A 26,213-nucleotide genomic window follows, 5' to 3' on the forward strand; every position below is an offset into this window, starting at 1 on the left:
CCCATTCATCCGAGTCCAATTCAGTTCTGGGTAATTGGATGTTCATGTGAGTCTATAAGAGTGTATCTCTTTTCCTTTGTCTGATTTGGAAAAATAAAGTTATTCCTTCTTATCTTCTTTCTCTAAGAGTTGTCTCCGTGCTAATTTGTATCGTATATTGTTACAATTGGTACTAGAGTACTCGATCTGAGTGTTCCTATGTAAAAATGGTTAATCAAAAGGATTTCGACGACCTAAGCAAAATGGTTAATACTCTATCAGAACGTCGGGATGATAACTTCAAATATTTGAACAAGAGGTTAGATGAAGCTCATAACACACTCTCCATATTTTTCGCTAGCACGGTTGGGAAGTTTGTTGGATTCGAAAATGAGAATGTATTCGGGTAAACAGAAACCAAGTGGTGGGGCTCTTGAAACCCCAACTGGATCTCAAAATCAATCATCAAATGGGGGTCATTCACCAGAAGGTAATCAATTTTCTCATCCTCATAAACCCAAGGTTGAATCTTTTAGATTCGATAAGAATAATCCCAGATCTTGGATTAGCAAATATATAAAAAAACGATACATATGATGGATGAGGAGATGGAAGTGATGACGACTTATCTATACTTAGATAGTAAGGATGATGTGTGGTATCAAGACTACCAGAAGGATAGAGAAGTAGTATTAGGGAGGAATTTTGTGTAGACATAAACTCCATATTTCAAGAATTAAAACATGGTGATGTTGTGTGTGAGTTTAATAATCTAAGTCAAGAGATGTAAACATCATATTTCCCAGAGGGTAATAACAAAATATCAATAAACATCAAGGAATCAGGCTCAACTAAAATAGTATATGTTGAAAGAGATGTAAAACTAACTACTTAAGACTTGAGCAACCACATCATTCATACCAATATCGATATGAGTTTACTCCTTGTAACTCTTAAGTTAGTTACCAGGATAAAAGATATACCGTTAGGTAAAAAAATGAGACACAGTCTCACTAGATGTATCACAGGATGATTCATAAAGGTTTGTTATGTGATTGTTTCTTATTTTTCTCTCATTTCTTCTAGTTCGTTTCCTCATAGAAGATTCTGGTCTTATTTCCTTTGTTAAAAGGAAATTTGATGAGCTCTCCCATTTCAATGACACTTGAACGCTCCTCACATAAATAGTTTTCCAAGGAAGAAAGTCTACGACCTCTTGAAATCCATTTCAAGAAATGAGAGTTACTAGGGACCCAAATCTTAGAGGTGAAACTTCCGGACATGCCTTCTTTATCAATTGGAAGTCTGATAATATGAGTGTTGTTGGACAATACAGAGTGCGGGTATATGGACTTATGTAAATCTCGAGATGATATTGTTTGAGGACAAAAACTGATTCTTCTGGTTTTGGTAAATTTGGGTGTATTGATGAGAAACGAATTCAAATCCTAAAAAAATGTACTGCGCAGGAGTACTTTTAGATTCGAGAGATAAATCTGTAAAACTCTGGCCTAAACCAAGAAATGGCCGTTCCAGATTCAATTCGGTCATAAAGTGAAGGAGAAGGGTTGATCTAAGAGAGGGAAGCGAAGAAGGTGTTGAGACCAGAATGTTGAATTACGAAGGTGTGTTTGTTTTATGACTTGTATCAGAATGTGGAACTGGCTTGCAGAATGTAAGCAATCAATTCTTGGTGTTTTCTGGATACTTGTGTTGATAACACTTGTGTTTTGTCGAAATAGGTTGAAATCCTATTTATACAAGTCATGTTCGAGCACACCCTGATCTCGCAGGAAGTTGAGGTGATTAAGCAGTGGAGAAGTGGAGTTGTGTAAAAAGTGGTGATCACCACGTTTCCATTATGAGGGAAAACTGGTCACGCCTTCACCCACTACCTGATTGTTGTTAACCGTCCGTTCTTCCCTGACACGTTCTCGTAATGGGCGCGTTGCACGCCGCACGCTGTAAACCGCCAGACCAATACCCCAGTGAGCATCCCCCAGTTTGTGATATGTTTGATGTCTCGAGTATTTTCGTGGAAAATATGCAACAGGCTGCTGAATGGGTCTTGTTTGCAAGACCTAGTTATTCTGACCAATCACGCGCAAGCTAGGTGGCGGGTTCATGTGTGAGTAGCTTCCAGGAGCTATCCATGTACATTAAAGATGTGGTGATCGGTCCCTATAGGAGAATGGTGGCTTGTAGCCATTTTGACATCCTATTGGTTGGACCAAATTAAATCTAAACCGTTTAAGTTGGCTAGCCAAGTTGGATGGCTGAGATGATTTGCATAAGTTTGTGCTAATTCATGAAATTTCGTAATCAGAAAATTCAGATGTGAGACCCCCACTAAAAACGTTGTAGAATTCTCATACGAACTCGGATTTTGACGATCCGCCCCCCATTCTGATCAGAAAGGAATTCCCTATCTTCTCTACGAGAGAATATTTAGGTTTTGAGCTCGGTTAGGAGGTGAAAACAGCCCGACATTAAAAACTCAGGAAGAATTCAGTCAGTTTTCAGCCATGGCCTAGCTCGCATTTTAAGCTGTATCGTTTAGCTAGTTACTACGATTGATATGATTTTTTAGTATGTTATGCTAGACATCCATAAAAAACTTTTGGCATGTAGGTCATACTAAATTTTTTTACCAAATGCTCCCAGTTGTTCGTCCAATCTTTGGGTGATCGATTGAAAACGCTGGGCGCTAGTTTGAGCAGGCTGATCGACTATGTGCAAAGGTGGGTTTCTAGTGAGCACGCTGATATCTTCGGGTCTGCCTGAAATTGAATCTAAGCCACTCGATTTGGCCGGTGAAGATGGATGGTTGTGATCGATTTGCGACTGTAGCGTGTTTCCACAGCACAACTTGGGGTTTCCAAAACAACGCGTTCACCCTATTTTGGGCGAGCGATTCAACGCACTCTTGGTTTTCCATGGGCAAGTAGATCGACCAAGGATGTAGTTGGGTCACTGGTGAACACGTCAGTACCCTTTTGATCATTCAAGGGAAGATCTAGACCGTCCAACTAGGCTAGCTAAGTTGGACAGATGTGATGAATTTGAGACCGTCATGGTCGGTCTTGGCTCGTTCGAGCTCATCAACAACGCGATCACCCTGTTTCTGGATGACGTTTGAGGGTGTTTCGGGTGAAATAAATGGATTCCGACCGGCTGAGATGTTAGTGGGCCCACCAGTGGTCACCATGATGATCGCCTAGTTTCTCTAAGAGTAAGCTAGGCTTATTGAATTGCATAGACAAATCGTGTGGCTGTGATCGTTTTTAAGACTGACATGGACAATCTAGATTTTCATTAAGGAATTTAAACGCGTCGATCGCGCTAACTTTTAATTAAAAAGTGTGTCGACACGCCGAACTATTTGTCAGATAGTGGTGTAGCCAATGTGAGTGTTTTCATGCAGGTCTCAATATTGACACTTAGGGAGGTTCATGCTACTCTGCTGCGAGTGAACATTAATCGTCATGTGATGCCAATATTGAGAGTTCGGCTGGGAACATAACATAGGAAAATACTAGGTAGGTCATGCATTAGTGAATAATGCTGGTGGAATATAAAATTCCTAGAATACTTGGGATTGTTGCTATATGCACCATTCTGAGTGAATTATATATATATATACAAATATATTGATTTGCTCAATACATCTGTGAGCGAAGAGGTTTATGCACTCACTACTTTTAAATGGATTTCGTTCCTTTGCAGGATGACAACGCATTAAATACAGGGTTTTACAATTTTTCCCCTGAACCGAAAACCACCGTCAACAGATATCTTTACATAAATCTTCAGATTCTCTGCGGAGTTAAGATCTATTGAAGTTGCCGACAGATTTTTTACTTCTTTAATTACAAAGGTAAGCTATTTTTTAAGGTTCATAATCTATTTCTTCCTACTAAAGTACTTCAATACAAGATGACCTCCTTTACCGCAGTGTGAAAAAACACGTGGATTATCAGAAAACATTATCGCTTCATGATCTCTACTCGAAGTACTTTTCGTTACTGGTTTTTTAATCAATCGTTTCTTACCAGCTTCCTTATCTAAGGTGGAATTCTTAATATCAGGAAATACCTTTGAAGATTCAAAGACAACATCAGGTTTTGAGAATTTTTCACTTATAAGAGAAGAATTATTCTTTTTAAAGAATTTAAACTATTCTCGAGCTAAGAGGAGATCAAACCCGATTTCTCTTTTTCAACATGGAGTTCACTCTTCTCTAATGAGTGAGTCTCAATTAGATGTTTCTCTCGTATCACGTCTTCCTTGACAGTATCTTCAAACTACTAACCTTTTCTCTGTACATGTTAGTTTCTTGAATGAGTCTTTTGATACCGTTATGAAATAATTAATAATGGAAAAGATATCACTATCTCTATCTAGAGACTGTTGAAGTTCATCAGTATACTGAGCCTTTTCTTTTTCAAGATTTCTGATTCTAGAAGCTTAAAAATCAATAATCTCAGCAGCCTTTTTTAAAAATCTGGTAAGCTCCAACTCAGATTCTGACAAGGAACCAATTAAGTTCTTGGGAGTTGTATCATCAGAACCCGACAACATAATCTTATCTCCTTTAGATTCGGAATAATCAACCAAGGAGTTATCCTTTGAGGTAAGTCTCAAACACTTAGCGTAATCAAAATCAATTGGAGCCATGTTGGCACGTGAATACAGATTCCTAGAGTGTTTCAAACACATACTTGTTAGGTCGTTCGTGTGTTTCCCTGCTCTGATACCAATTGAAAATGCGGGGATACCAAAATACACCACCAACTTTTTCTTAGGCACCTGTACGGACTAAACTCATATACAATTCAGAGAGTTACAACTTAATGAGTCTCAATTATGAATTATATGAAGAGTTTATATCTCCGACTCTCACAATAAATATCTATTTAGAACAAGTCCATGAACCTGATTATACCGTGAGAGTTCTTGAACGATTCCAAAGATCAACATCCAAGATCAATCAAGTCGTATCCAACAATTACGGTGGACGTATCTACCTTGATTGATTTACGTACAACCTGTGATATTTCAAACATAAAGATAAACGGGTAGCTAGCTCAGTTGGTGATCCCCGTTCCTCAAAGGTTGATGCGCTCCAGGAGATCGCAGGTTCGAGTCCCTGATGGCGCAATATTGCAGAATTTGACATGAAAGGTAGAGTTAGCTTGCTACCCCCCCTGCGACATAATAAACCTCCTTATCCGCTTCGTGTCCCTTAGTTGGTTCCTCGTGAGGCTCACTGGTAGGCTAGCACGACAGCCTGTTCAATTAATGTAGTAGTACGATGTTGGAGCTCAGTTTGTTGGGCTTCCAACTAATTTCTTGTAATACTCTTTATTAGAAAAATAAATAAATATTTGGTATTTACAAATTTAATGTAATTGTTAAGATAAAAAATATAGTGCGGGAAAAAAATGACACAGACACTAGAAATTTTGTTAACGAGGAAATTGCAAATGCAGAAAAACCCTGGGACCTTGTTCATATTTGAACACCAAACCGTATTAAGCCACTACAGACACTAGCCTGCAATCATAACTTCGGACTGGAATGTAGTTGAGACCGAGTCTACCGTAACAACGACTCAGTTACAGTCGCGGTCCTTACGCTTCTTGAATCTCGCAAGACTCCGCGCAATTGATTCCATTAGTTGGCGTCCCTTACAGCCTAAGAGTTGCTTCAACTCAATTGAAGAATTTAAACCAATCTTCCTCCCACAGATAACCTTATATGTGATTTCCTTTCTTATCAAATCTTAAGGTGAGATAGGAAATCGATTGCAAAAGAAAATGTCTAGCAAACCTCAAAATATGGTACTTACGACTCCGGAAGAGCAGCCTAGATTATTATTCACCTCACAATAATTCCTACTCTGATTTCAACAAAGAATCGTTCTCGAGGAATATACCTGTGGAATCACAAAGTCTGAGACAAAGAACTTTGCCATTTCTATCTATCTCGCCTCTTGGATCAACAAACAGTAGCAAGATCTGGATGCACGAACTATCAAGATAAAGGTAATTTGACCCGGCTTCATGAATACCTAGGTGAAGACTTTTTAGTCCCTAAACCTAAATTTTTTAAAAGGAGAGGACAACTCTAGTATACAACTAGGACACATAATAATAGTATCAAGGATTCGAAGATCCCAGTTTCTTGAGGTTCTCCTTATATAGACTTTCAGGGTCAAGATTGTTTTAGATTTAAGCTAAGGTAGCTTTGGAATCAAGCAATCAATAATCATTGTTAGATGAAAAACTTAACTTGAGATTAACATAACAGAATATACACTTTGGTTAGGATAAGGTGTAACCGTACCGTGTGCAGTGACTTATTCATGAAAGTTTAGCCGAAACTAGCCGGACGAACTGTAAGCTTAACCATTTTCATATAACACTTTAAGACTTTAATCTTGAGTCACAACCATAGGTTATAATGTGATCAGATATATCTAGATAGTGTATATATTTTTTAGAGAGTTGTTGAAATGCCGATTATCTCATAGAAATAATTCTGATGCATCTGAAAATATTCGATATGGTAAGTATATGTACCCACTATGTATACGTATTCATGTTCGTGAGTATTTTTGTCATAGTACGTGTATCGGGTTTGTCTACCCTTAAGACAAAAACGGGTTCAAGAGTCAACAGATCTTTTACAGTTTGCATATTGCGTATGCATACCATCCTGGTTCAGGAGTCACAAATCTTTTCCGTTTTGCATACTAGGTACGCGTACCATCCTGGTTCACGAATCAACACACTTTTAAAGGTGTACATACCAGGTATGCGTACCAAAAGTCGTTGCCGAAATATAGATACGCCGGTACAGTACTGGGTACATGTACTGCAGCTGCAGACCTATAACAGTTGTGCCAGTATGTGAACTTGTATGCATACTGTCATGTATCCAGATTTACAATAGTTTTTTATCTCTCTAATAATCAACTCGAAACATCCCCTAATAACATCAACGATACATATCACTGTTTTAGGCTATTTTCAAATGATTAAATCATGAATCATAATTTAGGTCACAAACAATAAATTGTTTTTAATCAAATTCATCAAGTATGAATAAATGTTCTTAAGCTTAGTCAATATATTCCGAGAATGATTGACATGATAAACTTGACTCGAGTTTCTTATGCATATAATGTCCTATTTAGTCATGCGACATTGTCATATAGATAGAAATGTGAAAACTTGAGTAATAGGTGGTTTCATCTCCACTTACCTTTTGTTGATGAAGTTCTTAAAAAGCTTCGGTTGATCTTGTCCTTCAACCGGTAGAACGCAATGATGTCTGGTGCTCAACTACATACTTCCATCCTAATCTGAGACTTGGATACATGTTGAGTCGAATTCAAGATATAGTTTTGATCAACTAAATTTGACAACAAGCTTGAGATACTGACACTTGTGAGTTTGACCGAGCAATGCTCTAATACTACTTATTTAAATCAATTTTAATTTTTTCTTAAAATCAACTTTACATCCACCAAGTCCCCGAGGATCAACTCGTACTTAACCTTTTTACAGATTCGACGTTGTATACTTGCAGTTAATACAATTGCAGGTACTGTTAAAGTCCTACCAGTACGCATACTGGGTAAATGTACCTCCCCATATTATAAAACTCATATCAAGAGGGTACACGTACCTACCTTGTAATCATAATTCATATTGTTCTGAAAACTCTCTTTAAACAATTTGAAGCATTCTCAATATCCATAGATAATAAATATCATTGGTTGCGCAATTTCCAAATGATCAATTTTAAACAAAAATTGTTCTTAACCAAGATTGTTTAGGATCTAAGAACATCAATGCTTGAATCATATTTCGAGAGATATCAAGACAAGCCTGGCTCGATATTTCTTTTTTGCAATACTATATATATCTACTAAAACCACACGACGTCTCATAAGATAAAATGGTAAATGTCATGAGTAAATAAAATGGTTCAGTTTATACATACCTCTTTTTTTGGTGAAGTTCTCACAAGTGTCTTCATTTGTTCATCCATCTTCAATCTCCGAGGGTTATTCCGTGATATTTGATACTCAAATACCATACTCTAATCCTAGCCCGATATTTGACTTTAGTAGTCTAGTAATCAAGATGTAGTTTTCTGCATCTAACATTGACAGCAAGCTTGAGATAACAAAACTTGCGAGTTCGACCTAGCAGTGTTGTAACATGAACCTTGATAGATTTGTTTTATTTACGTTGTGATAATTTTCTTCTGATATAAGGTCATTCGAACTAGTTCATGGATCAACGATTTTAGATCTTCTTTATTGAATCTAGATACGAAGATATGGCTTTTGAGAATCCATCGTTAACAGACACTGTGCCGTGCGTGATCGATCATTAGTGGATCAAGTTTTTCGTGCAGGTAATTTGAAGACTGGAGATTAAAGACTATAAGATTTTAATGTTTGTGATGACTTCGTTCATACTTGATTGACAAGGAACCGAAAAACTTGCTTATCTCATATAGACTTTTAAGCTTGTTGTATAGATCAACAATCTATCTTTGTATTAATTATCTTTGGGATCTACTTTGATAGTATTTAACTAAGATTGATTATTTTAGTAATCTTGATCTTAGTTGATCTAACCGAATAAAGGAGTTTATATTGATTAAATGGAAGAACCTTTATACTTAACGACATCTCTTGGTCATTTATTTGTCATTTACCGTTTGATCTGGAAGAACCTTTATATTGTTTAACTTGTTTGATCTGAAAGATCGATAAAACGGCTACTGAAATATATTAATCATTTACAGTTTCAGATTATGATCCAAATGAGTTGAGTTGGTGAAATCTTCATACCAGGTGAAGCAACTTATGATAGTGGTCTATATCTTGAGTTTCACATGCGTAGATTGGTTGTAGGCCCAGGGATACTAAAGAAACTGAGTAACTTGGAGTTAGATTACTTGGTTTCAACTGTATCAAGTTGTAGTAGTGGTTGTATAACATCTTAATTCTAAGAGTATTCAAAACTGGACTTGGTCCCGGGGTTTTTCCCGTTGCAGTTTTCCTTGTTAACAAAATTTTATGTGTCGTGTGATTTACTTTACTTATGCGTTTTATTACTTTGCCTTTATAATTCAACTAAATACACTTGTGCGTTAATCAAATACTTGGTTTGATCCCATAGTTTGGTTCAGTTTTGAACTTAATGCTATATACCAAGTATACATCTTGTTTAAGTAATATCCTTGACAATTCTTTTATGTATTAGATTACACAAAGTGTGTCTTGCATAGACCGAAAAGATTGTGGTATACTTGGTACCCTCATCATTTTATTAGAGGATCCCCTTGTCTCAGTTTCTAGGTTTATATGGAATAAAACAAGAAAAACCAGTTTTAGGTTTAAGTATGACATCAATGTATTGAATCTCGAATTTCGGTCGGGACCGAAACACCGGAATAACTTTATCTCAGTGAAATCTCGGAGTGACTTCTAAATAAAATTTTAAAATTTTAAACTTGTAACTATGTACACCGAGTTAGGCCGACACGATTCGAGTCAAGGTGAAAATCTGTTAAAAGCTCGGCGTGTTAGACCAAGTCAGGCCGAGAATCCCGCTAAAATCTCAAATTAGTTGTCGAGATTTCACATATTGTTTTGTGTGGATATCGAGACTGGGCATCCCGACAACGTAGTTGGGCGAGATTTGCTACTTTGGGTTAGACTAGCTAAGATTAAATTTAGTAGTCTTCAATTATTTAGAGAAGCCTCGTATATCGCAAGACTAATAGAGCAACCATATGGGCCGTGACCTCCGCCGCTGGATTTAAGAGAGGTGAGTTTTTTGAAATGCCATCATTGGTTCACATTTGATCCGTCAATTGGTTCACACTTACGTTATTTTGTTTTCTGAGCCTGACTCGACTGAATCTTAGAGTGTTTGTTTTCTCCTGACTCAACTGAATCTGACTCGTCTGGATCTGACTCAACATGTTTGTTTTTTGAGTCAGATCTGACTCATCTGACTCAAAAATATGGGTCAGTTGTCTGTTCCCATAAGTCAGGAAAATTTTATTGCTTGACTCAAATAAGTACGACTCAGGGGTTATGTCTGACTCAGATCGCAAGTCAGATCTGACTCAAAATAAAAAACAAATGATACGAGTCAGATCCAGATTATGAATTACCAAGAAACAAACACATTCTTACTCATCTAAATCCGACTCCAATGTGTTTGTTTTTGGCTCAGATCCGAGTTAAAAGATTAGATCCAAGTTAGATAGCGAGTAAGATCCAAACGGTTATCGTGCGGCTGTGCCAATCAGGGGCCGAGTTAGCCGAAAACAAACATACCGTCGGTGTTTTTGCCAGTCGGATGATCCTGCCTTTAGGTTGTCATCTCTATAGGCTCAACCCAATTTTGTCGAGTTCTCTCATTTTCCCGCCCTTATTTCATTTCCCCCTCACTAAAAACCCGAACTCCCAAAATTTGCAGAAGGGTAAAATCTCAGTCATGGATGATATTCCTCTTCCAGATGAACTCGAATGGCTGGAATCTAACAGTCTACTACCCGAAGAAGAAGAAGAAATATACGAAGAATACGAAGAAGAATTAGAGGTTGTTGTTCCTCAACAAAATCCATCGTCTTCATCTCGAGAAACTGGTATTACATCTTCATTGCAGAGCCAGATCAGCGACAATAACGAGAACAATAAGAAGAGACCATGGTCAAATTTGAAGGAAAACCCTAATAATACTAATAATAATAATGTTGATTATTTGGATGCGAAGCGGAATAAAGTCATCCCTCCTCCTCCTCCTCCCAGTAGACAAGGGGGAAAGGTTGGTGGAGGTGCTGAGATTGAGATGGAGGAGGAGGATTGGCTTCGTTATTCACCGCCTCCGCAGCCACCATCACCAGTGAAAGCGGCAGTACAGGAGAAATTTGTTTATCGATTCGCCTCAGAAATTGATGGGAATTGCATTCCGGTTACAGGACCTAGTGGGGATCGTGTTTATACCAAGATTATTTCGTACCAACAGAATGAAATGCTCAACAATGATCTCAAAAGATTAACTACCAGGACCAAAGGTAAACTACTAGGAACCTTCACCTTTATTTAGAATCTGTTCATACTTATTTTCTGTTGAAGACTAATCTCTTTTAGATATACAGCAGTAGATGTGGATTGTTCATTGACATCAGTATTTGAAATTTGTGTACCACAGGTCTAATTTCAGTCCCTGTTACTGTTCTTATGGAAAGACTGGAACAAGATGCTCTATCAAAGGTATATATCTTCCCTATTTCTGGAAATTGTTTGCGTGATGGGAAAATTTGTGTGGTTGTTGTGAATTTCTTGTTACTAGTGAAGAAGGCATCTGGGGTAAATACTATGCATACCAACACAAAATAAGAAATGTTTGCATTTTTGAAGTGATTTTGAGAAATACTATGCAAACATTTCCTGAGTAAATATGATCTGGGGTAAGGCACTGTCTTGGCATTTGTATAGGAACATGTCTACTGGTGAAGGTTCATCAATTCTTAACGAGCTTCTACTTAGTGGTTATCTTCTATCTCGTTGTTATTCCAGTTATATGTCATTCATGAAATTTTATTTCTTCCTCCTCAATTCCCAACTCTGGATATGGATGGGTACATCAACAGCTGAGTTTTGTTGAGCTTGGACCTGGTAGGCTGAGACTTTTGGTCATAGATGATCTGCTGTTAGTAGAGTAGTTTTGTTAAGACAGGAAAACACCGTAGCTAACGGTGTGTGACAGTGTACTCATAACGGGAGAAGAATTAAACATTTAATAAATGCGGAGCTTATGTATTACTGCGAGCCTAATGATGCATGCATTCCATTAATTGTGTCTCTAGTGAGTCCACTCCAACTGTAGATTCAGGCTTGTTTGTCTCATTTGTACTCGAGCTAGCCTCTTTGAGACCAATTTCCTTTTTTTGCACCAAGTCATGTTGCCCTTCATGTGAAATGAAGATATATTAACACACTCCTTGGTATATGAAAAGATTTAATTGTTAGTACTTCCTGAATAGCTGTCTAATATCTTGGATGCTTATACATATTGAGGCCTGAGAACTTTTCTTCTACTAATCACCCATGGTTAGGGGCTGTGTTGCATTGAAGGCTTTGCAGGACTCATCTGGATCATCCACTAATTTGATCGATAGCCCAAGTTCAGTGGTCACTGAACAGCTTTGGGTGAATAAATACGCTCCAAATTCATTTACAGATCTTTTGAGCGATGAACAGACAAATCGTGAGGTAGAAAAGTCATTAAATATTGCAAATGTTTAGCACAGACTCCTCATTTTTTTCATTTACTTTCCTTTTTTTGTACTTTAAAAAAATAAATAAAATCCTGGGACATTTATTCTAGTTATTACATTTTGCTTCTGTTTCAGGCTTAATTAACTTCAACAACTGATGCTAACTTCAGCTGGTTTCAGGTCCTCTTATGGTTGAAACAGTGGGATTCTTGCGTATTTGGATCTGAAATTAGGAGTACAACAGATGATGTTTTGACTGCTTTGAGACGGCATTCAACACTTGCTCACCACCAAAAGCTCTCTGGTACCAATCCAAATGGAAAGAACAGAACACCATATTCGACCAACAAATCTTACAAACGTCCAGACAGTTCGTATGGAGAAGAACAAAACATAAAAAGCATCCAAGAGTCGTGGAACAATAGGTTAACAGTTACTAGTCCGCCAGATCATAAGGTGAGTTGTATTTATGTTTCTACTTTTTTTATGTACTCTACAGTTTGTATCTGTTAACTCGTAAGTTGTAAGTTAGATGCTCAGGAGTTGAAACCTAAAGCATGTGATATTTCATACTTTCGATGATGATCTTGATAGTTCAGAGCGGTTCTCTTTCTGTTGTGATCCTTGATCTTCACAAGTCCCCGTGGTTGTATTTTGTATACTTCTTGTAGTTAATCCCCTAACAATTCGACTTCGTAGGTTTTGTTGCTCTGTGGTCCACCAGGGCTTGGAAAGACGACTCTTGCACATGTAGCTGCTAAGCATTGTGGTTACCGCGTTGTGGAGGTTTGTGCTTTCATTTTATGTTTCCAATTATGTTGTCTCTCATCTTTTTCTTGTCTACTTTGCTGGTCTCAGCATGCTCAAAAGTACTCAATGCGTTTGGTATTATATCCCTTTGCAGATAAATGCCAGTGATGATAGGTCATCATCATCGATTGAAGCGAAAATTCTTGATGTTGTGCAAATGAATTCCGTCATGGCTGATGCAAAGCCTAAGTGCCTGGTTTGTATTCTTTGAAAATGCTACCTTAAATATGTATACACGTACACACACTGACACAGTGACTTTTGGGGGCTGATAAGGAAATGTTACTTTTGGGAAAAATTTGAATGTAGCGCAATTGTAGCAGTGCTACAACCAACCATTGTTGTGATCATACGTGCAAAATGAAAAAGTAATGAGAAAATTAGATTAGTTGGATGACATTCATATTTGCTAGATGGTCGTTGACTATGTTACTACGTCGTTGATGATGTACCAGTGCTACATCCAAAATTTTCCAGCAGTGTGCTGTCACTTGGAGATAAATCATTTTTCTTAAGATTAGCTCATTTATAACTGCCAGTCCCTTAAATAGCTCATTCATCCATGATAAAAAGAGGATACATCATTCTCTTAAAGTTTTATAAGCTTATTGTAGAGGGTGTTAAATTTTTTTGGAAAATGCTGAGTTTGGATATTATGACTATCTACATAACGAGGAAAACATCTGCACCAAAATTTAGCTTTATCTTCGTGGACCATAGAAAGTGGTGCAACTGCGAAATGAGAAAGATCTTCAATAGGGCCTACACTAGAATGGTTCTGGGGTTGGTTGGAAGAGGTTTATCTCATCAAGAAATCACAATAACAAGTTTGATTTGGGATGGGTAGGGCCCCATGGAAGTTCAAAAGAGACCGTCACTAACCTATGTATATTCACTGTTGATGAGGATGTGATTTATGAGTAACACATTCTCACCGAGATCAGCCTTTGAGTTTCCATGTGGCTCCAACCAAGCCACTGTAATTTATTGAACAAGCAGATCCTGCATGTAGATAAAGAAGTTTCATAAGTATGCATCAGGGTGAGTTTGTTTTAATTTTTCTTATGTTTGCATCATCAACAGATAATTGACGAGATTGATGGAGCTCTTGGTGAAGGAAAGGGTGCTGTGGAGGTGATTATGAAAATGGTAAGCAACACATATCTTCTGCAAGTCATACAAGGATAAAATCCATCCTTTTGTCATTTACGCAATCCACTTTCCATGAACTACTACTTTTATAATGGTAGAAACTGTGCTTACATCTTTATAGAACTGGATATTATATTCAGAACAAATTATGCGATCAATCTTTTGAGTAGATCATCCAAACAAAAAAAATCTTTACAGTAGAGCTAAATCTTGAGCAGACTTCGCCAGAGCACCATCCTTGGTATCAACAGAAACAGGCCTGCTTATGTACACTCATTCATAAATCAAGAAATAAACCGATCCTGAATTGAATTTCTGTCGAATAGAGTAATTAGCATATAACAACAAAAAGAAGCCTGCTTATTTTCACTCGTTCATAAATCTTGCACCAGAATGGTGCTTGCTGTGCAACATGATCGAGATTCTTATCTTATGCTCGAGGAAGTCAACCAAACGGATGTTATATTGCGCGTTCGAGTAAATATCTAACAGATGGATCTGATGAAGAGATGTTCATGTGTATATGCTTTTAATGAATGCTGCAGCAGCACATAATACTGTAGGGATTAACGTCAAATCAGGACCATTATAGTAAAGTAGTTATATTCTATAATGTTTAACTGCACACGAAACTGTGAAATCCCTCAACTCCCCAGCTAACAATTATCACTTGACGTGAATGCAGATTGCTGCTGAAAAAAAGTACGAAGCTGGAAAAGAAAATGTTGCTCAAAAGGAGCAACATGGGAAGGTTTCATCAAAAAGAGGAAAAAAATCTGCAACATTATCAAGGCCTGTAAGACTTAGTATTGGGCAGACTTCTTTTTGTGTATTTATAAGTGTTTACCTATTTTGTTTCAGGTTATTTGGTTGTAATTTGACAAGTATTATTGTTTCAAATGAAGGTTATATGCATATGCAATGATCTTTTTGCGCCAGCACTGCGGCCACTGCGACAAGTGGCAAAGTAAGCCTCTGTTTTTACGTTACTTGGGGTTTTACCACTCCGTGAATTGCTTTCATGCTCTCTGTTTTATATTAAGTGATTACACAGGAGGGTTTTCTGAATCTTGTGATTAAAACTGCAATTATTTGTTTATGTATTGTAGGGTGCATATGTTTGTTAAGCCAACAGTCAATCGTGTGGTGAGCAGGTAAATTATGAGCTACATAGTGAACTACTTTATTAGTTTCAAATGCAATTTGTTAGTGTACAACCTATTGTTATGCATGTATTCTGCCTGTTTAAACTGCTCAATGCTGTGCTAAATGGGATTCTACTTCATCCGAATATGTATATGTGCTAGGCTAAAGTATATCTGCAATATGGAAGGATTCAGGACAAGTTCTACCGCACTTACTGCACTTGCTGCGCATACCGGTAAGTGAAAATTTCTCATTTGGGGTGTCTAGTTCAGTTACTGATTGAAAGCAGGCTTGAAAAGCTCAACTCCTCAGTCCATGATAAAAACACTTACACAGATGCAAAGATGATTGTTACGGAAAATTGAAGCAGAACTGCATACCAATAAGTAACTACCATAGACATAAGCATAGGAATTTATTAACCGAAGCAGATAAGATATCCTCCCGTACATGTAACACCAGACATCTAAATGCTTGAAGCAAGGAAACTTTGATAGACTTTTGCCTCAAAACGTCCAACTTAGATAAGGACCTGCTGTTCTCATGTGAAAACACAAAAAGAGAAGAAATAGAAAAATGTCTGTTGTTGTAATTATATTACTCAAAAACCATTTTATGTGCGCGCTCCAGTTGCTAAAAATTTGACATGATTTTGTGGCTTCTGATCCATTTTTTCAATCATCTTGCATCTTACCTTTGGACTATTTCTTTTTTCATCTAGAATGTGACATACGATCATGCCTGAATACGCTTCAATTTCTTAACAAGAAGAAAGAAATCCTTAATGCGGTAAGCTGCTGAAGATATTTCCTATTTTGAAAGAATCTTTCTTTCTTAAAAGATTAATTTTTCTCTACATCTTTTGGTATTCATTCAGGCAGATATCAGCTCGCAAGTTGGTCACAAGGACATGTCGAAAAGCGTGTTTGATGTTTGGAGAGAGGTATTGCTATGGCGGTGCTATAGCGATGTGCTTTATTAACTATAACCATTATTTTAAATCATTCTCTTGACATTTCTGTTTGTGAAGGTCTTCCACAAGAGAAAACCAAAAGGAGAACTGAAGCCCATGGCCAGTGCTGTCTCTAGTGATTTTGACTTTCTGCACTCCCTCATAACTAACTGGTAAGAGAAGAGAAAGCCAAAATTTGTTATGTGCCAAAGTTTCTGGTGATATGTCTTATGCTTATTCTCCCATATTGAATTTTGTTTTACAGTGGCGACTATGATTTGACAATGGATGGTATTCATGAGAACATTTTGCAGCTCCACTATCATGATCCCATGATGCAAAAAACAGTAAGTCTTTATCACATTTCTCTCTTACAACTGCTGACTTGCTGTTTTTACCTTGATTATTTGTTACATTTGATTCAACATTTTTGTTATGATAGCGTTAAATTGAAACATGTGCTGATTTAATCTTTTTTACTTGGAGGTCAAATGCATAAACACGCTTGGAGTTTCTGATCATTTGCATCAGTATATCATGCGAACTCAACAGATGTCACTTCTTGGTACATTCACACTTTTCATCCTATCTTTTGCTAAAGGGTTAAAATAATGCTGTTTCTGATGCCTCTTTATTTGCATCTTATCAGCTTATCAACCTTCTTCCGCGATATCTATTGGCCGTGTGATTGCCCAGATACAAAAGCCAAATATTGAATGGCCAAAGTCTTCGCAAAGGTCTCTTTTCTGAATAACGTGAACAATGCTTTTCTCAAAGACCGAATATCATACCATTGTTAGTTAAGTAAACACATGAATATTAATACAATTCGCTTGTCAGATATCGTTTGCTTATAGAAAAGAAAGACCTTTTAAAGTGCTGGTGCAGCAAAATACCGCCATCGATTTCAAGGCATTTGTCAGCTGAATCTTTTGTGGGAGATGCTGTGTCTCTGTTGTTGTATATTCTGTCCCCACCTACTTTACGACCTGTAAGTAATAGATCACAATGCATTTTTGCTCCTGTGTATGCTTTCAGCTTAGCTATTATCTTCACTTGCTTCCTATCAGGATTTGCACTTTATCAATCTGACGAGATACTACAGTTAGCATTCTCAAATGAAATGAGAGAAAACATAAGTAGACGACACTTTATCCCAACTTATACTTTGCTGGTTTATATATCTGTGGTTCTTTCCAGTTTTTTTTTTTTTTTTTTTTTAAAACAAAAACAAAACGTGTTTAAGAATATCTATGGAAGCTTCCAGAATGGACAGAAGAATAATGCATTATAGGTGTTTTTGCAACCAGTTGTTTCATCCTTTAAGCAAACTTGAGGACGGCTACTGGCAACTCAGGCACAGTGAATAAGAAGATTAATAGGCATACTATTGCCCCCCTTGTGCTTAGCCACTATACCTATCAGTTCCATTAAACCTAGAAGTGATAAACTGGAGGCTTTCAATATTAATATCTATAGGTTGATTGTTTCTCTCCACTATTCTCCAAGAGGGTAAAAAGATTTCTGAGAGTTGTTTCTTGGACCGGAATGAGAGTACCTGGGTTCTCTCAATAACTAAAAAGTGTAGCATGCCCAGCTCGCATTGTGGTTCGCTGTGGTGGAGAAACCTGGGAATCTAGTTGTAATATATGTATCTGGAACTAAGATTAAAGATTTCAGATGATTTGTACATTGCATATCTATGATTGGTCGATGAAACTCACATGGTTTGGAGAAAATGGAACACTGAGTTCGAGATCTGTTAGATTTCTGAGATCTTTTGCATTATATGAAATTAACCTATCCTACTGCAGTTATGTTTAAAAGTTTTTCAGGCTTTTCAGTTTTTACTGTTGTTTTACGTGCTAGTATGCTGCCACATATTTCAGGTTCAATATTTGGTGTTCACTGGTGTATTTATATTCCCAGGTTGCATTGCACTTGCTATCTGAAAGAGAAAAGAATGATATGTCTCAGTTAGTCAATACTATGGTGTCGTTTTCCATATCATATAAGAATATGAATCCACAAACACCAGCAAATACGCCGAGATATGGAGCAGCTTTAGATGCACCAACACTTTCGTTGGATCCCCCAATTGGAAACTTTATTAACTTCAAGGTTGGGATTTCTGTTTTGTTTCTCCTTAAGTTTGCCACCATATAGTATAAATTGTACTGTGTAGTTTCATATCCCTAAAAACAACAAATTCTGTTTGTGGTGTTTAAACAGGACTATGTATCTGACCATTTCGGACTCTCTTTAGCTGTGAAGCAGCTTTTGGTGCACGAGGTGGGTGATGTTTCTCATTTTAATATATTTTGCTCGTATTGGCTATATCGCACATCCTTCATGTAGGAGTTGGTTACAGGTCCAGCACAAAGCCAGATATTCCTCATTATCGCGTGCATACCAACATTAATCTCTCGAAGTTACAGTACTAATGTATGTCAACAAAGAAAGTAGTATCTGTGATCTATTGATGTGTGTTTGTAAGAATCGTTAGGTGAATGGGTTTTCCCTTCTCTAAATACAGCAATCTCATTATGCTTTTGTCAGCATGCCACAGTCAATGTTCAGTTGTGGTTTGTCATATGTTTTGCCTCTTTCTAATGCTACATGTTTGGTGTCCGTTTTTGTCCCCCTGCTTAAAATGTTTTGTCGCTTACTCTGCCATGTTTTGGAGTCAGGTTGCAGTTTGCTTACTACCAGTTATTGTGGCCGACATTTACCCGCTTTTGGTGCTCATTTGTTTGTTAAAAATAATTATAATAAAATAAAGAATGTTCCGTGCGTTATGGATTTTGGCCTGTTTACATGCCTTCCTTGTGATTAACAGAAGTTATTGCTATAAACTTGAATCATATTTGGTATGTTTGCGGTTAGATATAACTAGATATATTTATCACTTAATTGCAACATGCAGCACTGCTGTTAGTTTATCTGTATTTCTGATAAACATCAATAAAGACGCCAATGCTTTTGGCTTGTTGTCTACATGTCTTCTAAAGCTGCTTCCCTGAGAAGTATGCAAGCTAAAAGACACAATGATTTTTAAATATAGTTTACTCTTTTCCAGGTTGAAAAGCAAAAGATTCTATCTGGAAGTATCAACTCTAGATCTGATCATTCAAATGATGGGGAAAGTAACACCATAGAAGGTGATGGCAAAGCCTTGTCCACTAAAGTAAAAAACAAGACTTCAAATGGGGTGCAGAGCACAGAAGTTCCAAAAGGCCAGTTGACTCCAGGGCATCAATGCGATGAAGAGAATATTAACATCGCTAGAAACATGACACCATCAACATCAGGTTCCAATACAAGTGTAGCAGCTGGGAACATTGAAGTTAAGGCCTCTCTGAGTGTTGCGAAAAAGAAACATTGTGGCGCCTCTAGCTTCTTTGACAGGTTAGATCTTGTTCTCATCAATCAGAGATTCAGTTGCATTTTTATGCTGCCGTTTGTTTCAGTTCCATATCTATATCCTCTCTCTTTCTCTCATACACATTTTACTATTTTCACGAATCAGGTTGAGGAAAGGTGGCGGCAAAAATTCGGTAAATGCTGGGAATGCCTTACAGAAGTCGGCTACCATAGAGAGAGATTCCCGCCCTTTAATATTTAAGTTCAATGAGGTACGTGCTTAGTTTTTTGATAAACCAGTAGACTAATGAGTCGCATGCTTAAGCACACACTTGCATCCATTTTTGGTTGTTTTGTTTCTGAGATATGCTGCATTTTTTGTGTTGTTTGCACTGCATCCATCTAATAGAGCTGCATTTATGTATTATGGTCGCGAAAAAGATCTAGAATAGTGAAAACAGTCGTGTGAATGCTCTCACCTTGTTGAAGGTTTGAATATGCTTTGTTCGCGTAACTGCTGTCTTGGGGAATTCGAAAAATTAAAAGTGGCTTATGGAATTTAAACATAGGACAAAACATTGCGGTCATTTTTCTGGCCCGTTTTCGTGTGTAGATGAAGCCGTTACTGCACTTGTTTTGGTACAGGTTATAGAAGCATCGTTGTCTTGTAAATTACACAGAATCCCTTTGGATATAATGAGAGCCCAAAAACCTTGTACTTCGTCTTTATGAAGTTCTCGTCTTTTGGAATATTTTGTTAACATCTGCCTATAAAATGACATTGTAGCTTTATAGAATCAAAATGTTTTCATAGTGTAGCTCCTTACTTCCATATACTAACATGAAGTTGTGTTTGCTGTGACAGGGATTTACAAATGCAGTAAAAAAGCCTGTAAGAATTTCTGAATTGCTTTGAGATTATGAAACACAAGTACTTGTTCTACTGGAAGCCTTAAAAGAAATGGAATCGTCATTCCATGTAACTAAAATTCAGCAGCTGGCTGACGTGCACGGTGCTCCTATAGATTAAGGTTTCAAATGATAACTGGCCCGTGCATGTATAAGTTTCATTCTGTTTCCATGTATTTTGTCTGGCAATTGTACCATATGTTTTGATGGCTGCTAAGCCTGCTATAACGGGAAATTTCCTTTTCGCGGGACCAAAAAAAAGAGTGATACTAAGCTCAATAGTACTGATTTGATTTTTTTTTTGTAAATTACCGAGATATCCTTTGTGGGTGCCCATAGTATAAAAGTTTTGAGACTGGACAAAATCGCTTTTGCAAAACAGAAAACGTTATAAAGGAAATACCAGGACCAAAAGAAAACTAGACATATGAAAGTCCTTGATGAAGAATCATGTGGAGGTTGTTGCCAGGCTTGATAATGTCACCAGAAGAGGCAGTAGTCATGAGTACTAAAAGAAGAGTGCAATTTTTATTGCATGTATTTGTTGTACACTGCTTGTATGATTGTACTAATACATTCTTCGCAGTTTGCAGCTTTCGGATGGACAACAACCCCTGGAATTACCAGAAGCTGTTGGTTACAAAACCATAAAGTCTTACATTGGCCTCCAAGAAGAAACCGCAAACATAATTTTCCCCTTCCATCCAAGAAGCAGCCACCGGCTATCTTCATCTATAACAAAATCCTTATGGTAGTCTGATATTGCTTGCTCTTTTGCCTTCTTCATGATGTGCGTATTCAGTGGGAGTTGCATGAATCCAGCCTTTATATTCCTTGACTGCCACTGCTTATAAGTCTCTGGCCTCTCAATCCTCTCTGATCCCTCGCATGCTATGATGTTGAAAGCCTCCTTCCCAAACAAATACCTTTCAATGTTTATCCTCTCTGAATTTTCACGGGGGACAACTGTTTCAAGCACATCAAAGATGGAAGAAAAGTGAAAGAGAGCATCCCGGAACCGAGAAATAAAGAATGGGGAATTATAGGTACCATTCACAACCCCGTGGATGAAAATATTAGGATTCATCTTCCTTATCAGCTTCAGAACAGAATCCCTTGGACTGTCCATTATCACACTCTCATCAGGTAAGTTCTTACCTTGATTGATACAGTTGGCAATAAGAAGCTCACCTTTATTAATCTTGAGATCCTCCAGTCGAATGGTTTCCCATTTCTGAGCAATGCCATGGTACTCGAATGGGACATTGAGTTCTTTGGCATAATCTCTTAGACGACGACCTGTTTCTTCAACCCTTTCAGCTGGACGGAGACCAGGTAAGGGTAATTCTATCCCTGTAATCCTGAGTTTAGGAAGACCACCCTTTCTCTTCGAAAGGCGTCGGATAAGGCAGGGCCATTGGAATCCATAAAGTATGCCGAAATCTATAATGTGGAGCGAAGCAACACTTTCAGCCAGATAACCAATTGTTTGGTTAGCAAAGAAATTCGATATCGTCAGGAAGGGGAGTGCAACCATAAAGAGCTGATAAGCTTTCAGCATTTCAGGAACTGATGGCATCTCGTGCTGGAGAGTTGAGTAAATCTGGCTCCCGGATCCAGCCAAACGTGCCTCAAGACCATCAGCAAAGTAATGAGCTAACCTCTGTGAAGCATCTCCATAAGGGGAAGAATGTTGTCTAAGCTGATTCAAATGTTCGCTGGCAGTCCTATGATTACCAGCAGCAACAGCTTCGGCACATTGGATAAGTAAGGTATCCAGGTCCCTTTTGCCGGACTGTTTCTTCCCACGGGACAGTCTTCCATCATTTCGGTGCAAGTTCTTGCTTCTTTGAATTTTCAATGATTCGCGGAGAATTGAATCCGCCTTCTCCGCATTTTCATCATTACTAATCAACACCATATCAAACATTGCTTTCTGTACTGCAGCCAATTGCTTACTGCTCTTCCCTTCTAAATCTACATCTTCCCTGTGCACATTTTTCTTTTCTCTTGACCAGTATGGTGAATTCTGTAGCACATCCTTCTCCAAGTGAACGACAGAATCCCTGGCTTCACTAGCTTCTTTATTTCTTCTACCATAAAAGAATCTGTTGCGCTCTAGGTTAATAATCAGGTTATTATCATCTGGAAGAAATTTATTTGCTTCTTCGACACCTTTTCTGAACTGCCAAATGGGTTCACTGTCTGAATGCACATCTGGAACCTGAACCTTACCCACCCCCGACTCCCCTAATCCTTCTACAACAGAAATGAAATTGTTTGGTGGGTTGTTGTAAGACAATCGAGGAGCCGCCTCTCCCCGAAAAGTAAAATGACTAGGAACATTTTCGGTATTGAACAAAGATTCATAGGCATTCAGACCACCTATCCAACTAGTTTCAACTGCATTTTCACTACCATTGTAATGAGTGAAGTTCTCAATTTGACCTACAGGGTTACAATCAATGGGATACTTCTCGCCGAGGATATCATAAAAGGGTTTTTCTGCAGATTGAAGAGCTAAGTAGTCTTTCTGGGACATGAAAATTTTGTCTTCATTGTTCTCTTCCATAAGCATCTGGCTTATGTAGTTGAGAACCGCATCAGAAAAATCAAATTCCTCCTCTTGGCTTACATTTGAAGATGATGATGTATCAGTACTACTACTACCACTACTATGACCACTGGTATTAAATCTATGATGGGTTTGATCCATTAGCTTCCTTAAAACTCAATCAGATTAAACAAACTTATACTCATAGATTCATGAAAGACATAATATAAAATTCACCCATTTTTCATATACACACAACATTAACACAACATAAAGAAAATAACTTAACCGATCAATAGTTACAGTAGGTGGTGATGAAATTTGAAGATAATTAAGGAAAGAAAAGCGTACCTCCAGACTAAAAGAGAAAGCCTGATTAAGTTACTGTCCTTCAGAAGTTTTGACTTCTTTGAGAATATTTGGGAAGGAAGGAAAATCAAGCAGGCGGTGGGGTTTCGAGTTTCTTAATAATTTAGTGTCACTAAGCCCGCAGCACTAGGAGTTGTTGACAAATAAATAAATAATCGAAGGGAAGGAATATAAAACAACAATCTGTAAAAATGTACCTGCTGCACAGCCTTTATAGATCTGGAGATTAGTGATGTGATGATACTCAAAAGATTCTCTTCACCAGAAACTTTGCATCTCTTCATTCAAACTTTAAAGAAGATAAAACAAGTTTGACAAGAGGATATCATGGACTATGAGATGAGACATGACGAGCAGTCACAAATCATTTTTGGCATTTCATTCCTCCACGATACTGATATCTTCTTGGTGGAGTTGGAGTTGACTACAATGAATAAGTCTTCTGCTTCAAAAAAAAAAAAGTCTTCATTTCGCAAGTTGTGAGCACACGAACCACGAGGGTGTCCGAACTCTCACAATCAATCATTAACATCTAAAGAGATTATGATGATGGTACCCTGGTGTTGATTCATTGGCTCAAAACCTTCGGATTTATCATGACCTCATCCAACAACTCCATGCGTGGCGTTTGTGCATGGGATATAAGTATTAAGGAAAACAAAACATATAAGCAAACATGCGCGGAACTAAATGAATGTAAAGTGCTGAAATGTAAATAAGACCAAGGTTTACGTGGTTCAGCACTAAGGCCTACATCCACGGGGTTTGTTGTTTTACTATGTTCTTCACGGTTACACGAATAGTTGAATGACTTTTGGGGTTTACATGTTTCTCTCCTCTAAGGGATTAACTTACCCTTACTATTTCTCTCTCTCTCTCTCTCCTTCCCTTCCTGATATTTTCGATCCCCCTTCCATTTGGTGGAGATTGGGTATTTATAAGGTTAGAACGTGGGACCCATCTCTGAAGACCGTTGGAACCTTATCTTCTTGTGTCCTTGCGTCCATCACGCGGAGGTCTGCGTTTCCCCCTTAATCCCGCAGAGGCATCCTCGCTCGTTCCACAGGTTGGTCGACACGTACACTGCTCAGAGTGTTTAATGTGGGTAGTTGAGGGGTCTGCTCGTGTCAGACAAGTGTCTTCTGCCCCTGTCAGTCCGTGTCAGCTAACTTTCTCTCCACCGTTGATATTAGCTCCTCTTTTGGGGATGAGATAAAGTAACTCCTCGGGGTTTATTCGGTGTTTCGTGACGCATCATGTTTTGATGTTTTGGCCTGCATGCTTTCCACGTACCTTTTTATATACACGTGTCTGATAGTGAGATATATGTGTACACAATTTGCCCCTTTTCTTCGGGCTTGAATGACTAATGGGTGCCTTGAAGAAAAACTATCGTCGCATATTATTCTCACTCCTAATAACTTCTCCTAGATACTTGGGCACGTCTTTTATTCGTGCATTAACTGCTTATGTAACGGGCACGTTTCCCATTCCTCCCTTAATTTCCTTCTCTTTCTTTCGGGTATTTTAAGGATAGAAAGAAAATTTAATTTCATTCTTCCTAAACACTCTCTCAGTTTTCATTCTTCCTTTAAATTTTCTGTCTGTCTTCATTGAACCTGTGACCTTAAATTCTCTGTCAGTCTTCATTGCACCTGTGATCTTAAATTTTCTGTCAGTCTTCATTGCACCTGTGATCTTAAATTCTCTCCACCTTAGCATTAACCACGCCCGCTTCTCCTGTTTGTTTCTTCTACTGCTGTTTTTGCCGGTAAGTTTTTCTTTTCTTTATTTCCACCGTTTTATGCTGTGTTGATTTGTGAATTTTCTGCTACTGTTGTTCCTTGTTTGTGATGAAGAACTTCTTCTGATGCTTGCATACTAGTTTGCCCCTGTTCTTCATCTTAAATTAAGGAAGCCACTACTTCGAGGGTGTGAAGTGATGGTGAAATTTTGAGCATGTATCTAATTTTAGGGTTTCTACGTTATCGTGTGTGTATTGCTATGGATGTGGTTTTTTGATCTTTGGTAATGTTTTTGATTGTGTGTAACTTGTTCTTGATTTTATTCTTTTCGCAGCCATGTCTGACCGTCCGCGGCTTACTTATCAGACTCCTGATTCTGGGTATCGAGATCTCCTCCGCGTCGAGAGTCTCAAGATGATGTTCGTCGGAGTCGAGTTTCTTCTGGAGCGAAGCCTCGTCCTCTAGGGAAGAGATTCCTCCGACAATTCCGTCTGGTCTCAAGAGTCTTCGATCGCTCAGGCTCGTCCTCGTGATGATACTAGGAGTACGCAGGCTCCGCCCGCTGTTGCTTTTGACATTCCTCCTCTACGTTCGTTAGTGCCCGAGCATCATCTGCGGTCTTCTCCAACTTTTAAAGGGAAGAATACGAAGGGGTAGCTCCTAGGGCTGAATCTTCAAAGAATCCCCCCGTGAAGAGAAAAGCTTCGAAGCGTTCGTTAGTTCATCCGGCCCCGCCGAGGAGGATGAGGCTGCTCCCTTGATACGCAGTGTCTCTGTTAGTAGGAAAAAAGTAACCTTCAAGCATATCGATCTCGAAATATTCAAGGAAAAGCATGAGCTTCAAGCCTTCGGGGTTCGTTTCTATGCCCCTGAGGATGATATTACGTATGAGCTTATCTCAAGTATGAGTTCG

The 26,213-nt window shown here is 38.1% G+C and overlaps 2 protein-coding genes across 2 annotated transcripts; one reads left to right on the forward strand and one right to left on the reverse strand.

The window, feature by feature from the left end:
- Window positions 1–10,401: 10,401 nt before the first annotated feature.
- On the forward strand, window positions 10,402–20,876 carry LOC113283026 (chromosome transmission fidelity protein 18 homolog). Its single transcript, XM_026532162.1, has 23 exons — window positions 10,402–11,094; window positions 11,232–11,293; window positions 12,158–12,295; window positions 12,481–12,756; window positions 13,000–13,086; window positions 13,205–13,306; window positions 14,194–14,259; window positions 14,948–15,058; window positions 15,168–15,229; window positions 15,372–15,416; window positions 15,570–15,643; window positions 16,130–16,197; window positions 16,286–16,351; window positions 16,439–16,533; window positions 16,626–16,707; window positions 16,847–16,925; window positions 17,010–17,097; window positions 17,201–17,351; window positions 18,290–18,481; window positions 18,593–18,652; window positions 19,440–19,768; window positions 19,890–19,995; window positions 20,589–20,876. The coding sequence occupies exons 1-23, from the start codon at window positions 10,515–10,517 to the stop codon at window positions 20,637–20,639; spliced, it is 2,970 nt and encodes a 989-aa protein (XP_026387947.1). The 5' UTR covers window positions 10,402–10,514; the 3' UTR covers window positions 20,640–20,876.
- Window positions 20,877–21,138: 262 nt separating this feature from the next.
- On the reverse strand, window positions 21,139–23,906 carry LOC113283027 (scarecrow-like protein 14). The gene is made up of 2 exons (XM_026532163.1): window positions 23,753–23,906; window positions 21,139–23,681 (listed from the first exon to the last, which is right to left on the reverse strand). The coding sequence occupies exon 2, from the start codon at window positions 23,346–23,348 to the stop codon at window positions 21,288–21,290; it is 2,061 nt and encodes a 686-aa protein (XP_026387948.1). The 5' UTR covers window positions 23,349–23,681; window positions 23,753–23,906; the 3' UTR covers window positions 21,139–21,287.
- Window positions 23,907–26,213: the final 2,307 nt, after the last annotated feature.

Source organism: Papaver somniferum, chromosome 5 (assembly GCF_003573695.1).
Source record: "Papaver somniferum cultivar HN1 chromosome 5, ASM357369v1, whole genome shotgun sequence".
NCBI classification, from domain to species: domain Eukaryota; kingdom Viridiplantae; phylum Streptophyta; class Magnoliopsida; order Ranunculales; family Papaveraceae; genus Papaver; species Papaver somniferum.

What these genes read in the sequence shown, in the direction of transcription:
- LOC113283026 (XM_026532162.1), top strand. Translation starts at nt 10,515, where the DNA reads ATGGATGATATTCCTCTTCCAGATGAACTCGAATGGCTGGAATCTAAC. An exon ending in CTAGTCCGCCAGATCATAAG is followed by an intron (nt 12,757 to 12,999) that starts GTGAGTTGTATT and finishes TCGACTTCGTAG; the next exon opens with GTTTTGTTGCTCTGTGGTCC. An exon ending in AGCAGCTTTTGGTGCACGAG is followed by an intron (nt 18,653 to 19,439) that starts GTGGGTGATGTT and finishes ACTCTTTTCCAG; the next exon opens with GTTGAAAAGCAAAAGATTCT.
- LOC113283027 (XM_026532163.1), bottom strand. Translation starts at nt 23,348, where the DNA reads ATGGATCAAACCCATCATAGATTTAATACCAGTGGTCATAGTAGTGGT.